We start from the raw sequence: 15,861 nt of genomic DNA, 5'->3' as shown, positions 1-15,861 counted from the left end.
TTGGATGCTCTCAAAAAGGATCTCTTTGTAGGCACAGGTGCTTTGTAGCACTCCGAATGCTTTGGACCATGGCGACAGGAAGAAAGATGCAATATGTAGCTCATCTACAAATAAAGAAAATGTAAGTGTTTAATGGAAACCCAGGTACGTTACCAGTTTTCTTCCTTTGAGTGGAGCAACTCATCAGTATTATGAATCCTAGAGCTGTTTATGCCTCCGTATACTAGATAAGCAAACATCAGTATAGGAAAAAATTCTTTATGGTTTGTTTTGTTTTGTTTTTCTTTAAGGTTTGATCCTAGAACAGAAACCTAACTCCAAGTCTTCCACAGTAGGTCATCATTATACTCATGTTCAGTTGATTGGTTTAAGGACAAAAATCTCTGCTAATATAGTCTAAGAAATCTAGGACTTAAAAAAACAGATAGGAATAATGTACATAACTTGTTCACAGACTGCATGGCTTCACATACAAGTCTAGAGTTCTTAATTTCTTATTTTTCCCTTAGTCTAGCTTTTTAGCCCCTATTTTGAGAAAGCTATGATTCTTTTTTATCAGAGATTCAGGCTATCTTTCAGTTCCACATTTAAACTGACTTCTCCTTAGCCACCTAATCACTAAGATAATTCTCTAACAAATCTCTTCAACTAATCTCTTTTTCTAGCCATCTTTTTCTTTTCCCTGCCTCCCAACCTTTCCTCTAGGTCAGTATGCATAAGATAGCTGCTGTTATTCTTTTCTCACATTAACTAAGTTATGCCAGTGTTTTTGGCTGTTCTAATCAGCTTTTTTTAAATTTAATATTGTCATTCTAATCTCCCTTTACTCACTTTTTAAAAGTCTCCCCAGCCTCTCCCCAGTCAGGCTCCCTTTTTCCTCCCTTCCTTTGGCTCGTGATCATAAAATTAGTATCCTCCAAAGCAAATATACACATCATACATCAAATCCAAACCATAATTTGTATCTTCAGGATATAGGGTCAACCTTGATGACTTTTTTTTTTTAATTTTAATTTTTTATTTTATGGTGACATTGATTAACAAAATCCAATGTTTCAGCTGTACACTTTAATAGTAAGGCATATATACAGGTACACTGTGTGTTCACCTCCCATAGTTAGATTTCTTTCTGTCACCACATATTTGACTTCTTTAACCCCATCTACCTTCCCCCTTCCCATCCCCTCTACCCTCTGGTAACCACTAGTCTATAGTCCATGTCCATGAATCTCTGTTTGTCCTGCTCATTTGTTGCTTGTAGGTTTATATCCCACATATAAGTGATATCATGTGATTTTCAACTTTTTCTGTCTGGCTTATTTCGCTTAGCATGATTATCTCGAGATCCATCCATGTTGTCGCTAATGGCAGTATTTCATCTCTTCTTGTGGCTGAGTAATATTCCATTGTATATATATACTACAGCTTCTTTATCCAGTCATCTATCGTAGGACACTGGTTGCTTCCATGTCCTGGCCACCATGAATAATGCTGCTATAAACATCAGTGTGAAAATATCTTTCGGATATGGGTTTTCAAGTCTTTGGGGTAAATACCCAGTAGAGAGATTGCTAGATCATATGGTAGATCAATTCTTAGTTTTTTGAGGAACCTCCAAACTGTTTTCCATAGTGGCTGTACCAATTTTCAGTCCCACCAGCAGTGTATGAGGGTTCCTATTTCTCCACATCCTCTCCAGCATTTGTTATTACTTGTCCTGTTGATTATAGCTATTCTAACAGTTGTGAGATGATATCTCATTGTGGTTTTGATTTGCATTTCCCTACTAGCTAGTGATGTTGAGCATCTTTTCAAATATTCGTTGGCCATTTGTGTGTCCTCTAGGGAGAAGTGTCTGTTCAGGTCCTCTGCCCATTTTTTGATTGGATCATTTGTTTTTTTGTTGTTATTGAGTTGTATGAGTTCTTTGTATGTTTTGGATATTAGGCCCTTATCGGAGGTGTTGCTTGCAAATATACCCACTCAGATGGTTGTCTCTTTACCTTGTTGACGATTTCTTTTGCTGAGCAGAAGCCTTTTAGTATGATGCAGTTCCATTCATTTATTTTAGCTTTTACTTCCCTTGCCTTTGAGGTTAAGTTCATAAAATCCTCTTTAAGCCCAAGGTCCTTGAGTTTCGTTGCTGTATTTTCTTCCATGCATTTTATTGTTTCAAATCTTATATTCAGGTCCTTAATCCATTTTGAGTGAATTTTGGTGTGTGGTGATAGACAACAGTCTTGTTTCATTCTTTTGTAGGTGGCTTTCCAGTTTTCCCAGCACCATTTATTGAAGAGGCTTTCCTTTCTCCACTGTATGTGTTTGGCTTTTTTGTCGAAAATTATTTGCCCATATAAATATAGGTTTCTTCTGGACTCTCTCTTGATTCTGTTCCACTGGTCCGTGTGTCTGTTTTTCTGCCAATACCATGCCGATTTGATTACTGTCGCTCTGTAGTATAATTTGAAGTCGGGCAGAGTGATCCCTCCAATATTGTTCTTTTTTCTCAGGATGGGTTTGGCAATCTTGGGTCTTTTGTGTTTCCATACAAATCTGATGATTTTTTTGTTCTATTTCTTTAAAAAATGCTGATGGGCTTTTGATGGGGATTGCATTAAATCTATATAATGCTTTAGGTAATATGATCATTTTAACTATATTGATTCTTCCAATCCAAGAACATGGACTACATTTCCATTTCTTTGTATCTTCTTCAATTTCTTTTACTCTAGGGTCTTATAGTTTTCATTATATAGGTCCTTCACATGTTTTGTGAGATTTATTCCTAGATATTTTATTCTTTTTGTTGCAATTGCAAAAGAAATTATTTTTTTCCACTTCTTTTTCTGACATTTCATTATTAGAGTATATGAATGCTATGGATTTTTTAACATTGATTTTGTATCCAAAAACTTTACTGTATTCGCTTATTCTTTCTAGTAGTATTCTTGTGGAAACTTTAGGGTTTTCTATAGAGAGATTCATGTCATTTGCAAATAGTGACAGTTTGATTTCTTCGTTTGCTATTTGGATGCCTTTTATATCTTTCTCTTGTCTGATTGCACCTGCTAGGACCTCCAATGTTATATTGAATAACAGTGGCAATAGTGGACAGCCTTGCCTTGTTCCTGATCTTAGAAGGAAGGTTTTCAGTTTTTCACCATTAAGTATAATGTTGGCCGAAGTTTTGTCATAGATGGCCTTAATTATTTTAAGGTACTTTCCTTCTATACCGATTTTGTTAAGTGTTTTGATCATAAATGGATGCTGTATCTTGTTGAATGCTTTTTTGCATCTATTTATATGATCATATGATTCTTATTTTTTAATTTATGTGGTGTATCACTTTAATCAATTACTTTTAATGTGTTCCATGAGGATTATTCATGGCTTCATGAGAAGATACGTTTTGGCAGGGCCTACTGACATTCCTATTCCTCTTCCTCTAGCCAATGTAGTTTTTCTTATGCAGGAAAACAACACTTTCAAGCCCTTGGAATCGTGGACACCCAGGAACCTCAACTTTCAAAAGAGACGAGGGGGACCTTATGTGTCTCCCCTTTCTCTACTGGTGAGGCACTAGACATTTATCATCAAGGGTCAGCTCAGTTGTTATGGCATATAAAATGGCAGATCTAGATTCTGACCCTTTGAATTTTTCTAAGCTGGCTTGAGTGAGAAAGGGGTTAGAGAAGTAATGTTTGAGCAGAGAAAGGGAGGAGATGTATGTCCTCCGATCTTTTTATTTGTTTAAATTTAAGGAGTAGAAAATATTCTTAGGCCTTTAAAAAGTTTTCTACTTTATTCTTTGTTTTCCCCCTGATTTTAAGAGTACTGTGTGCCATTGTGAAAATGATTTAAAAATATAGAAAAGTATAAAAAAGAAAATCACTATCTCTTAGAGAAAAACCATTATTAATGTTTTACCTCAATTCTTTTCAGTCTTTTAACTATATGTACAGTTTTACAAAATTGAGGTCATGTCATATTTATAACTTTGTATCTAATTTTTTTAAGTTAAAACTCGTAGTAAACATTTTTTTAATTAAACTTATTGGGGTAACGTTGGTTAATAACATTACATAAATTTCAGGTGTACAACTTTATAATACATCTGTATATATTGTTAACTCACTAGCCGAAGTCTAGGTTCCTTTTGTCACCATGTATTTGACTCTATTTATCCTCTTTGTCCTTCCCCCACCCTCTTTTCCCTCTGGTAACCATTCTATTGTCTGTATCTATGAATTTGTTTTTTTGTTTGTTTGTTGCTTTTTGCTTTATATCCCACATATGCATGTATTCATACCCTTCTTATCCTTTTCTGTTCGACTTGTTTCACTTAGCAGAATACTCTCAAGATCCATTCATGTTGTTGCAAATGGCAGTATTTCATCTTTTTTTATGGCTGAGTAGTATTCCACTGTATGTATGTACCACATCTTCTTTATCTAACCATAAATCAAAGGACATTTAGATTGCTTCCATGTCTCGGATAGTGGGAATAAAAACATTTCTTAATGGATTTTATTCTAATAAATAGACTGTAATTTATATAAGTACTTCCCTGTTGTTAGACACTTAGTGGTATTCACATTTTGCTTTTAAAATAATGCTGTCATGTAAGTTCTTGAGCATAAATCTTTGCATACATTTCAGGTTTTTTTTTTCTTTAGGATTAGTACCAAGAATGATAATTACTGGGTTAAAAAGTGTAATATTTTAAAGATTTGTGATACATAATGCCAAATTTCTTTCAAAAAAGTTAATAAGAATTTACATTTTATGAGTAATTTGTAGCCATTTAGATAAATTATTTGTTTTTTTTAATTGCTAATTAGGTAAAATGTTTTATTTTAAGTTAAAACTAGTGATTCCATGTGAATATTAGCCATGTATATTTTCTTTAGCAAATGATTGTGTCCTTTGTCCATTTAGCTACTGGTGTCTTTAGTTACCCAGGGACTCATTTGCTTTAAGTAGACCATGAACTTCAAGATACTCCAGAGATCACATTCTAATCTTAACCCTATGGGAAAGCCATTTTAACATATTCCATCCTAGATAGATAAAGTTAATCATTTGTTAAATTTTTGTTTCATGGAGGAAGGAAAGACTTGGAGCATGATAAATTAGTGGATAGTCCTTTTTGTATGTGCGCATGATTTTTTTTAAGTGGTAGAATATACATAACATGAAATTTACCATTTTAAACATTTTTAAGTATACATTCCAGTGGCATTAAGTACATTCACAATGTTTTACAACCATCATCACTATCCATTTCCAGATTTTTTCCATCATTCAAAACAGAAGCTCTTTACCCATTAAATAATAACTCCCTATTCCTCCCTCCACCCCCAGCCTCTGATAACCTCTAGTCTTCTTTCTGTCTGTGAATTTGACTACTCAAGGTATTTTTTGTAAATGGAATCATATATCATTTGTCCTTTGTGTCCGGCTTATTTCACTTAGCATAATGTCTTCAATGTTTATTCATGTTGTAGCATGTATCCAAATTTCATTCCTTTTTATGGCTGAATAATATTCTATTATATCTATATATCACATTTTCTTTATCCATTAATCTGTTGAGGGACGATTGGGTTGTTTCTATCTTTTGGCTGTTACGACTAATGCTGCTATGAACATTCGTATACAAATCTCTGTTCAAATTTCTGCTTTTAATTTTTGGGAGTATATACCTACAAATGAAATTGCTGGATCATATCAGTGTTTAATTTTGGGAGGGAAATGCTTTACTGTTATCCATAGCAACTGCACCATTTGACATTTCACACAGCATTATACAAGGGTTCCAATTTCTCCATATCATTACCAACATTTGTTATTGTCTGGGTTTGTTTGTTTTGTTTTTTATAATAGCTATCCTAATGGATATGAAGTGGTAGTTCAATGTTGTTTTGATTTGCATTTCCCTAATCACTAGTTGTGTTGTGCATCTTTTCATGTGTTAATAGGCCTTTTGTATATCTTTTTTGGAGAAATCCTTATTCAGATCCTGTATGTTTCTATTGTTGAGTTGTCGGAGTTTTTAAAAATATATTTTGGATATTAATCCCTTGTCAGATACATGATTTGCAGATATTTTCTCCCATTTTGTGGGTTGCTTTTTCACTTTCTTGATAGTACTTTTTGATGCATGAAAGTTTTTAATTTTGATGGAGTTCAGTTTTGAAAAGAAGTTCGTTATCTATCTTTTCTTTTGTTGCCTGTGCTTTTTGTGTCATATCCAAGAAATCATTGCCAAATTTAATGTCATGAAGCTTTCCCCCTGTTTTCTTATAGTTTTAGCTCTTATATTTAGATCTTTTATTCATTTTGAGTTAATTTTTGTATATCGTGTAAGGTAAGGGTCCTAGAGAGTTTTTAACATTGTCAATATACTTGGCAGGACAATGGAAACTTGGTGAAAAGTGAAATGAAATATCTGGGCAGTCCTATCACTGCAGTTCCAAAATTAGATAAAAACCCAGAACAAAGAGAAGACCAGGCAAAGGAGATTTTAGGTGAATCGATGGAGTTTTCTCTGGAAGATCAAGAAGAGGCCAAGGTAAAGTGCTCTCTGATGGTATCTTTGCATTTTTCACATTCCTTCATTTTTAAATGAACAGTGTTGTATATCTAATTTGTTGCAGTCACTAGGAAGTGGTAGGTCTGCAGAGATCAAGAAGATATAGTCTTTACACTCTATATGCTACCTGACTGATAGGGTATGAGGTCACTTTGGAACTCTTCTTACTACTGGGTGAGAAGGTTGTAGTTAATAGTTTGAGTAGGTCACCATCAGTGTAATCTGATGTAATTGATACCTCCAGAATAATAGCAAAGGACAGAATATACCTAGCATGATTTTTCAGCTATTTTGCCATATATCCTTTTGTCTTCTCGTTTCCTCCCCATATCACTGGAAGGAGTATCTGAAGCCTGTGGCTTATTAACAATGTATTAATACATTAAAGATGGTTTCTGAGGCATTAAACATTTCTGAATCAACTTCATTTCTTTGGGACAAATATGTGTGGGGGTATATTTTTAAAATTCATTCATTATATAAGGCAAATATGATTTAGTGGAGTTAGAGCACGTGGATTCTAGTCCTCATTCTCTTATTTAGTGTTATGAGCATGAACAAGACACTTGAGCAGTCTAGGCCTCAGTTTCTCATTTACAAAATGGAGAACATAATAATAAAAAATATCTTCCTAAGGATTGTTGTGACTATGATAAAGTATTAAAAACAGTTTGTAATATTCCACATACTTTATTATTTTTAATAAAAACTAATGTTAGCTATTATAATAGTAAATATTTATTATGAAACTAACAAACATCAGGTGCTATATTAGAACTGAAGACAGAGTCATGATTAATACAAACAAAATTCCTAATTTTCATGGAAATTTATATTTTTTTTTAGTTAAGAAAATAGACAATGTAAGTAAGTAAACCAATAAGCAAGATGACAGATCATCTAAAGTGCTATAAATAACAGTGACATAAAAAAAAAAAGACCTATGAGTTTGGAGGATACACTTTTTTAACTTTAACCTGAATTACTGGAGAAATGGTGGCACTATAATGAATTACAAAGAAGGGTGAATTCAAAGAGAATAAGAGGTGTTTTGTTTTGGACATTTCAGTCAGAGGTGATAAACAGGAAATTTAAATGGAAATAGTAAATGAGGAGTTGGAGCCATCAGAATTGGATATGTACATTTTAGAACCATCTGCATAGAAGAGAAAGTGAAGGCTAATGACTCCCAAACTTAAAGGTAGAGAGAAAGCTTGTGAAGAAGGAGTGATAGCCACTCAGGAGACTGATAATGAAGTAGATACATACAGGAATAACATCATTCAAGAATCAGAAAAGAGAGCATCTTTCTGTTTACCAGATGGGATGCTGCTTGATTCATGAATCATTGAATAAAGCCAATTAAATCTTTAAAAAAAATCAGAAAAGATCTAGGACACGAATAGGGGTCAATTTTATATACTTATTCATTTTATACATTTATTTTTTCAGGTCTTTAAAAAATATTAAGTCCTTTTATAGGCTAATTTTCTTGGACTGTGACTCTTAAAAAGGTCATTTTCAGTTAAGAGCTAACTGATTAAGACTGTGCATAACAGTACATTTTGGTCTCTAATTAGATTAGAAAAGAGTAGGGATTTTTTGTTATTGGTTTACCTCTTTGATGCTAAATGGAAATAGATACCTTATAAGGCATGAACTCCTTGGAGACTGGTGTAACATTATAGTGATTTCTGACTCATTCATTTAAAAAATATGTATTGAATACCTGTCAAGTGTCAGGCACTGTGCTAGGCACTGGTGCTACAATGGCGAGCTACACAGGCTAGGCTGATGCCCTCCTAGAGTTTGTAGTCTTATTAGGGAGACATCAATAAACAAGAAAAATGTTTATCGTTAATAGATGTTCTGGTTAGAGTTCTTGATTGAAAATAACAGAAATGGATTCTAGTTATCTCAAGCAGAAAAGGGATTTTTTTGAAGGGTATTGAGGAACTCAGAATTATCAAGAAGGCTGGAAAACAAGGTAAGACCTGGCCAGAGTGCTACTATGAGAACATTGTGCTCGGGATTCCACCACTTGTTGGCTGTACCCTCAGTGCCACTATCACTAGCCCCCTGCTATAGAACATAATCCAACCTGCTGTTGGACTCTGCTGCTCAGGGACATTTGCTGTCACCCACTATATTCTTCACAGTAATGCAGCAACCATAAAAGTCTCAACCGACCCTGTGCTTTTGTGTTACTCTTCAAGGTTCAAAATCCAGGTAGGAATGTCTAGTTGGCTATAAGAGAATGAAAAAGGAAATATCTGCCCCACTTTAGCCTCTTTATCAGGAGTCAGGGCTGCCTCCCATCTAATTTGAGATTTTACTAAAATAGGATGCTTGATAGCCAAATTGCAAATGACAACCATAATGTCCAAAGTAATTTAACTATTGCAAATTGTTCAAGTGTAATGAAGGAAACAAAATGGGGACTGAGACAGGGACTAATAGAAGGGAACCTTTAAATTGGGGTAATTAGGAAGGGCCTCCTCGAGCAGGAGATACTTAGTTGAGAAGAACTTGATGAGCTGTCCCATTTTGCCTGTGACTGAGGAGCTTCCTAAGACTTGGGACTTGCAGTGCTAAAACTGGGAATTGGGATGAGTTGATCACTCTAGTTGTGAAGGAACCATACATGAAAACAGTAGAGGCAAGAGCATTCCATGAAGAGGGAATATTTTAAGTGCAAAGGTTCCAAGGTTGAAAAGATCTTTGTGTTCAAAGAACTGAGAAGCCAGTGTGAATGGCAGGGAGAGTTACCTGAGGTGGGAAAGAAGACGTAAGTAGGAGACAGAACATTCAGGGCCTTTAGGCTATGGTGAGTATTTGGATTTTATTCTAAGAGCAGTGGGAAGCTATTTGAGAGTTTTAATCAGGGGAATAATATGACCTGATTTGTTTTATGAAGACTACTCTTATTGCTGGATGAGGAATAGGTTAGAGAGATTTAATAGTTGGAAGGAGTGGAGCGAAAAGGATTTGGAAACAGGTAAGAGTAGGAAGCTATTGCACTAGTCCCTGTGAGAGTTGGTAGTAGCCTGGACTAAGGCAGTGGCTATAGAGACAGAAATAAATGAATTCAAAATGTATTTTGGATATAGAAGCAATAAGATTTGATGGGTTGGGTATAGACTGAAGGAAGGATGGGATCAAGGATCACTTTAGACCTATTAAGTTTGAAGGGTTTTGTTTCAAAGAGAAAACAGAAGTAATCAGATGAAAACTACCTTTGCTCACCAAATATAGCAAGCTATCTCCTCTAATACCTATATCATGTGCCTTCCCTCTTATTATACTGCATGGAGTGGCCCTGCATTTATCTAAAGCCCTCAACCCTTTTTCACACTGCACCCTATTAATTTGTTCACTTAATAATGCTGGAGATAGAGTAGCGAACGTAACACAAGAACGTAACACAAGGAGCTTATATTTAGGCAGGAGGAAACAGACTAATAAACCAATATGTTTTTAATATGGTAGATGGTAAAAATACTATGGTAAAAAAAAGCAAGGTAAGGAGAACAGGGATTACTTGGGTTGAGTGGAGTAAGAATAGTTGATCTTTTTGATAGGTTGCACAGATTAAAGAAGACCCCTCTGTGAATGATGTTTGAGGCAGCCATATGAAGCAGTGGGGGAGCCAAACAGTTATCAGGAGGACTGAGTTATTCCAAGCAGAAAGAAAAGCAAGTACAATGTCCCTGAGTTGGGCATGTGCTTGGCATGTCCATGGAACAGGAAGAAGGCCAGTGTGGCTGGAGCAAAGTGAGCAAGTGTAGAGTGGGAAATGAGAGCAGAGAGTAGGTAGCAGGAAGACAGATCACGTAGGGCCTCATAGACCATTGTAAATATTTTGCAAAAACTGAGTCAGATGGAAGCATCTCCTCTTGTCTGCTCCTGTAGTATTTCTTCTCTTTCTTTCTCTTTCCTATGTTATCAATTTTCTCCTTTCTCCAAGATAAGTGGTTCTCAAATGTTTTGGTATCAGGATTCCTGTGCAATCTTAAAGTTGTTGAGAACCCCTTGCCTTGTACCTGATCTTATAGGAAAAGCATCCAGTTTTTCTTCATTGAGTGTGATGTTAGCTCTAGGCTTCTTGAGATGCTCCTTTTCAGGTTGAGAAAGTTCCCTTCTATTTCCAGTTTGCTGAGTGAAGTTAGCAGGAACAGATATTAGACTTCGTCAAATACTTTCTTTGTATCTCTTAAGATGATCATATGAGGTTTCTTTTTTTAACATGTTAATATGGTAAATTACATTGATTTTCAGGTGTTAAAATAACTGCATTTTGTGATGACCTTAGTCATAATATATTATCCTTTTTATATATAGTTGGATCTGATTTGCTAAAATTTTGTTGAGAATTTTTCTATCTAAGTTCATGAGAGATACTGGTCTTTAGTGTTTTGTTTTCCTGGTAACGTCTTTGGTATTGGCATCAGTGTAATGATGTCATTATTTGTAAATAATTCTCTCGTTTTCAGTTTTCTGGAAGAGTTTATGTAGAATTGGTTTTTATTTATTTTTTAAATGTTAGGCATAATTTACCTGTGAAGCCATCTGGTCCTGGACCTTTATTTGTGGGAAGTTTTGAAATTATTAATTTAATCTCTACTTTTTGTAGGTCTAGTCAGATTTTCTGTCTTTTTTCTTGAGTCAGCTTCAGTAGTTTTTGTCTTTTTAGGAGGAATTTGCCCATTTAATCTAAGTTTTCTCATTCATTGTCATGTAGTTGTTCATAGTAATCCCTTATGATCTTTTATTTCTGTAAAGTTGATAGCAATGTCCTCTCTTTCATTCCTGATTTTAGCAATTTGAGTCTTCTCTCTTTTTCTTAGTCAGTAGCTAAAGGTTTATCAATTTTGTTGATCTTTTTAAAGGACCAGGTTTTGTTGTTTTTCTCTATCATTTTTCTATTCTCTATTTCATTAAATTTTGCTCTAATCTTATTTTCTTCCTTCTGCTGCTTAGGATTTAGTTTCTTCTTTGATGAAAGTTTAGGTCATTGACCAGATCTTTTTTATTATAGGTATTTACAGCTATAAATTTTCATCTAAACACTGCTTTAGCTGCATACCATAAGTTTTGGTATGCTATGTCTTCATTTTCACTCATCTCAAAGTATTTTCTAATTTCCATTGTCATCTTTGTGGACCCGCTGATTTTTTTTCAGTTTTGCCCCAGATTTGAATATTAACCCCTTCTCACTTTCAAATGCCAAAGGAAAAATTACGATACAGATATTAATTCTTTTTGTAGTACCAAAGGAATTAAAGTCAAAAATAAACGTTCTTGCCATTGTGAATTAAAAGACCAAAGATGTACTCCTGCCTCCTGCTTCTTCCCCTGCATCCAAGCCAAGCTCTTTGGCACAGTGTGGTCAGAAGATCAGTTACATGAGGGAGACTTGAGCAAATAAATCGTCAGTGCATTGAGCATCATGGGAGTCGGTTTTCTTACTGCCAGAGGAGAGGTTATGCCATGGAAAGGAGACAGACTATAATAAACGCTGTGGTGAGATTGATTTTAAGGAATTGGCTCACGTGATTGCAGGGGCTGGCAAGTCTAAAATCTGCAAGGTAGGCCAGCAGGCTGGAGACCCAGGACACAGTTGATGTTACAGAATTCCCTCTTCTTCTGGGGACCTCAGTCATTCTCTCTGGACCCACTGATTATTTAGGAGTGTATTGTTTAATTTCCACATATTTGTGAATTTTCCAAATTTTTTCTGTTATTAATTTCTAATTGTTTCATGTTCAGAGAACATACTTTGTATGATTTCAATACTTTAAACTTAATGAGGCTTGTTTTATGACCTAGTATATGGTCTATCCTGGAGAAGAATTTATATTAGAGAAGAATATATATTGTTGGATACAGCATTCTGTCTAAGTCTGTTATGTATAGTAGGTTTATAGTGTTGCTTCAATTAGTTTTTGAGCTTTCTAAAAATGATACCATACTAAATGTGGCCATCACTGGTTTTGCTGTTTTCACCAGGGCCTTTGCATTTGTTGTTCTTTTGGCCTGGAACTCTCTTCTTATAGGCAACACATGATTTTCTCATTCATTTCAGTCCCATTTCTTGTCTGTCTTTTCTACTCTCTTACTGCTATGTCACCTAATAGGTACTCAAAAATTGTTAAGCAGGTATGTCAGTATGAAAGTCTGGAAGAACAGAGGTCTTGTTTATAGATAGAAATTTGAGAGTCATAAGCATAGAGGAGAAATTTAAATTTATGGACAGAAAAAAAAAATCACCTATGGTAAGAGTGAAGAGATTAAAAAAATGACCAGGACCTACCTGTGATGAAGAATTCAACATCTGTTAGAGGTTTGATAGGTGAGAATGCCCGACAAGGAAGACCCAAAGGAGCAACAGAGAGGCGGAAGCATCACAGTTCTTTTAGTATAAGGGTTGCCTATGTTAGAACTAAACTGAAAAACTAGGAGGTGCCATTGAAACCAAGGAAGAAGAGATTAACCAACTCAATGGAAGCCACTGTGAGGTTGAGAAAGATATAAGCTAAAGAAATGGCTGTTGGCTGTGGCAACATGAAGATTGTTGACAACTTTGACAAGAGCAGTAGAGTGGTCTGGAGAGTAGCTGGCCTAAGTGTGTGGAGGAGTGTATAGGCCATGAGGAAATGGTGATGCCTTCTCAGTTTACAAAATACCTTTCCTTTAAAATAAAAAATAAATATATTTGGCTATTTTATAAAATCAGTATATGATAGTATAGAAAATGCAAATAAGCAAAAATAAGCTATTACAAATGCCCGTAACCCCACAGGCCAGAGTTAATTACTGTTAGCACTTGATTTAAAAAACAAACAAACAAAAAAACAATGTATGTTTTTCTATGCAATTTTTAAAATTTTATTAAAGTGGTATTACAAAGTATTTTTTTAACCTACTTAATGATATCATGAACTTATTTTCATGTCAATGAAATTAACCTACAACATACTTTTGCATAATAGTAATCTATAACATCTGATATGTGGTTTGTTTAACCACGACCCTGTTATTAAACATTTAGTTGATTGGTAATTTTTCTCTATTATAAACATGCTCGGACATCCATCCTTATAGCCAAATCTTTATGTCTACCTTTATTTCATTAGGAAAACAAGTGGAATTATTTTTTAAAAGGGTATGCATATTTTTAATGATTCTCCACTCCTTCTATCCCCTGGTTTTTAAACCTTTAACATGAGAATTGGGAGTCAGGGGGAATCCTGTCATTTTCAGGATTTATGTCTAAAGAAAGTCTCTCTCTGTGACATTAATATCACTCAGATGCTAGAGGAAGATCCTAATCAAGGGTACCTGACTGGTGATTTCTCCAAGGTGAGTGTGGTTGCACCCCTCCTATATTTCAGTGAGTCATTTTGGGTCTGAATCTTCTTGCTTGCAGAAAATACTAAGTATAATTATGCATTCTCACCAAGTACTCTCTGATAACCTGAAGGTGCTGTAGTGGCAGTTCTAAGTCTCATTGTCCAGTGAGAAAGTATTCCTATTTATTCTGGGAATATCCAGAGCAGTGGGGAAATTATGAGACTTTTTACCTTTTTTCTTTTTTAAAAATATATTTTAAAATTATATAAATAATACTCGGTAATACGGAAAAGGTAGAAAATCAAATCCATACCAAATCTTATCAACCAGAGTATAATTGCCTTTAACATCTTGGTGTATATCCCTCCAGATGTTTTTCTGTTTTCACAAATACACATACGCACACAAATACATTTTTCAGTTTTCTACAAAACAGTTTATACTGTTCTGTGATCTGTTAGAGTTGTTCTTTCTCATTTACTATATCCGGAACATGTCAGTAAATAATTCTGCTTCATCATTTTATCATTTTTAATAGCACAGTATTTCATTTTTTTGGCTGCCCATAATTTCTTGATAAATCCCGTGTAGAGTATTTACTTACATAATTTGAAAGATACTAAGATGGACATAGTTGTAGCTATATCTAAAACTGTACACATCCTTAATTAGTTCCTTAGGATCGGTTCTTAGGAATGCTGCAGTTTTTAAAAATGGAATGCACATTATAGAAACCATTGATTTTTGAAGGCATCTGGGGTTTTAAAGGTCATTTGTAAAGGACAATATATGGGTGTTTGATCTCAAATTTGGGTATAAAAAACTTGCTATTATTTCAGTTCTTGGGTATTTCTAGGTATGTGCGCTGCCAACCGTGTCAGGGAGACACCAAGATCTGAAGTACATCAACCCAGAAACAGTAAGCAGATTTCTGGAGATGGTAACTGGTTACATAAGCAACCATCTGGTCTGTTCTGTCCCTAAAATCCCCATTCCATTTGTATTTCTTCTACTATGTTCACTAACATAGGCTCCTTATTCAACTGATGCTGTATTAAAGGACTCCCTTTTATCTCATTCTTCTGTCACCTTCGTTTTTAATTAAACAAATGATATATAATTGTTAGGAAAAAAAGAAAAGACGGGAAAAAAGAAAAGGAAGGAAGGAAAGACAGAAAGAAGAAAAGAAATAAAAAAAGAAAAGGCAAAAAACCCAAAAAGGAAGAAAGTAAAAATCTCTCAACTTGAGTGATTTACATCCTGGTTTATATGTTATAATTTCATTTATGCCTATCAGTGCAGAGTAGTTATTAAAATGTTCTCTTTCACACTGAAAATTGTCCCAGTTTGTACAATAATTATTTGGTCACCCTACTGATAATCTCGCCATCAGAGATAACCACTAATAATATTTTTCTCATGGCCTTCCTGATTTTACTCTAGAATATATTTTATAAAAATAGGATCATGATGAACATGTAGTGTTATAATTAGCTTAGTAAGACATTGTAAACATCTTTCTATATCAATAAAAAGATATCATCTTTTTAATGGTTATATAATATTCTATTGCTATGTGTAATTTATTTAACCAAACCCTTATTATTGAATATTTAAGTTACATGTAATATTTTGATAACCTAAAATAATTTTTAGATGAATATTATTGTGCCATATTTGTGTGTACTTTTCTGTTTACTTAAGAGGTTAAAAAAGAAATTGCTGTCTACAGACATGCCACCTTGAACAAGCCCAATACCGTCTGTTCTTGGAAGCTAAGCGGTGTCGGGCCTGGTTAGTACTTGGATGGGAGACCACCTAGGAAGACCAGGCGCTGTAGGCGTAAAAAATAAAAAATAAGGGATTGTAAGCTGACAACGTCCTTGCAATCTGTGAGATCAACCAAGGGTTGC

General features: G+C 34.7%; 1 protein-coding gene and 1 pseudogene across 24 annotated transcripts in view; both read left to right on the top strand.

The window, feature by feature from the left end:
* CDC25C (cell division cycle 25C) overlaps window positions 1–15,861 on the top strand; it is a 25,382-nt gene that overhangs the window by 6,408 nt on the left and 3,113 nt on the right. For 9 of the 24 annotated variants that reach the window (XM_023531975.1, XM_023531974.1, XM_023531976.1 and 6 more), the window contains 4 exons: window positions 3,473–3,571; window positions 6,416–6,574; window positions 13,859–13,957; window positions 14,805–14,888. In XM_023531975.1, the coding sequence (XP_023387743.1) occupies window positions 3,473–3,571; window positions 6,416–6,574; window positions 13,859–13,957; window positions 14,805–14,888 (441 nt within the window). The remainder of the gene's footprint in view (window positions 1–3,472; window positions 3,572–6,415; window positions 6,575–13,858; window positions 13,958–14,804; window positions 14,889–15,861) is intronic. The other 15 variants (XM_023531988.1, XM_023531993.1, XM_023531985.1 and 12 more) reach the window with 8 other exon arrangements.
* LOC111741158 lies at window positions 15,673–15,791 on the top strand (annotated as a pseudogene).

This window comes from Pteropus vampyrus, unplaced genomic scaffold (assembly GCF_000151845.1).
Source record: "Pteropus vampyrus isolate Shadow unplaced genomic scaffold, Pvam_2.0 Scaffold74, whole genome shotgun sequence".
Taxonomy (NCBI): Eukaryota; Metazoa; Chordata; class Mammalia; order Chiroptera; family Pteropodidae; genus Pteropus; species Pteropus vampyrus.
Note: the sequence above shows the minus strand (reverse complement) of the source record. Positions and strands in the feature narration are given on the sequence as shown.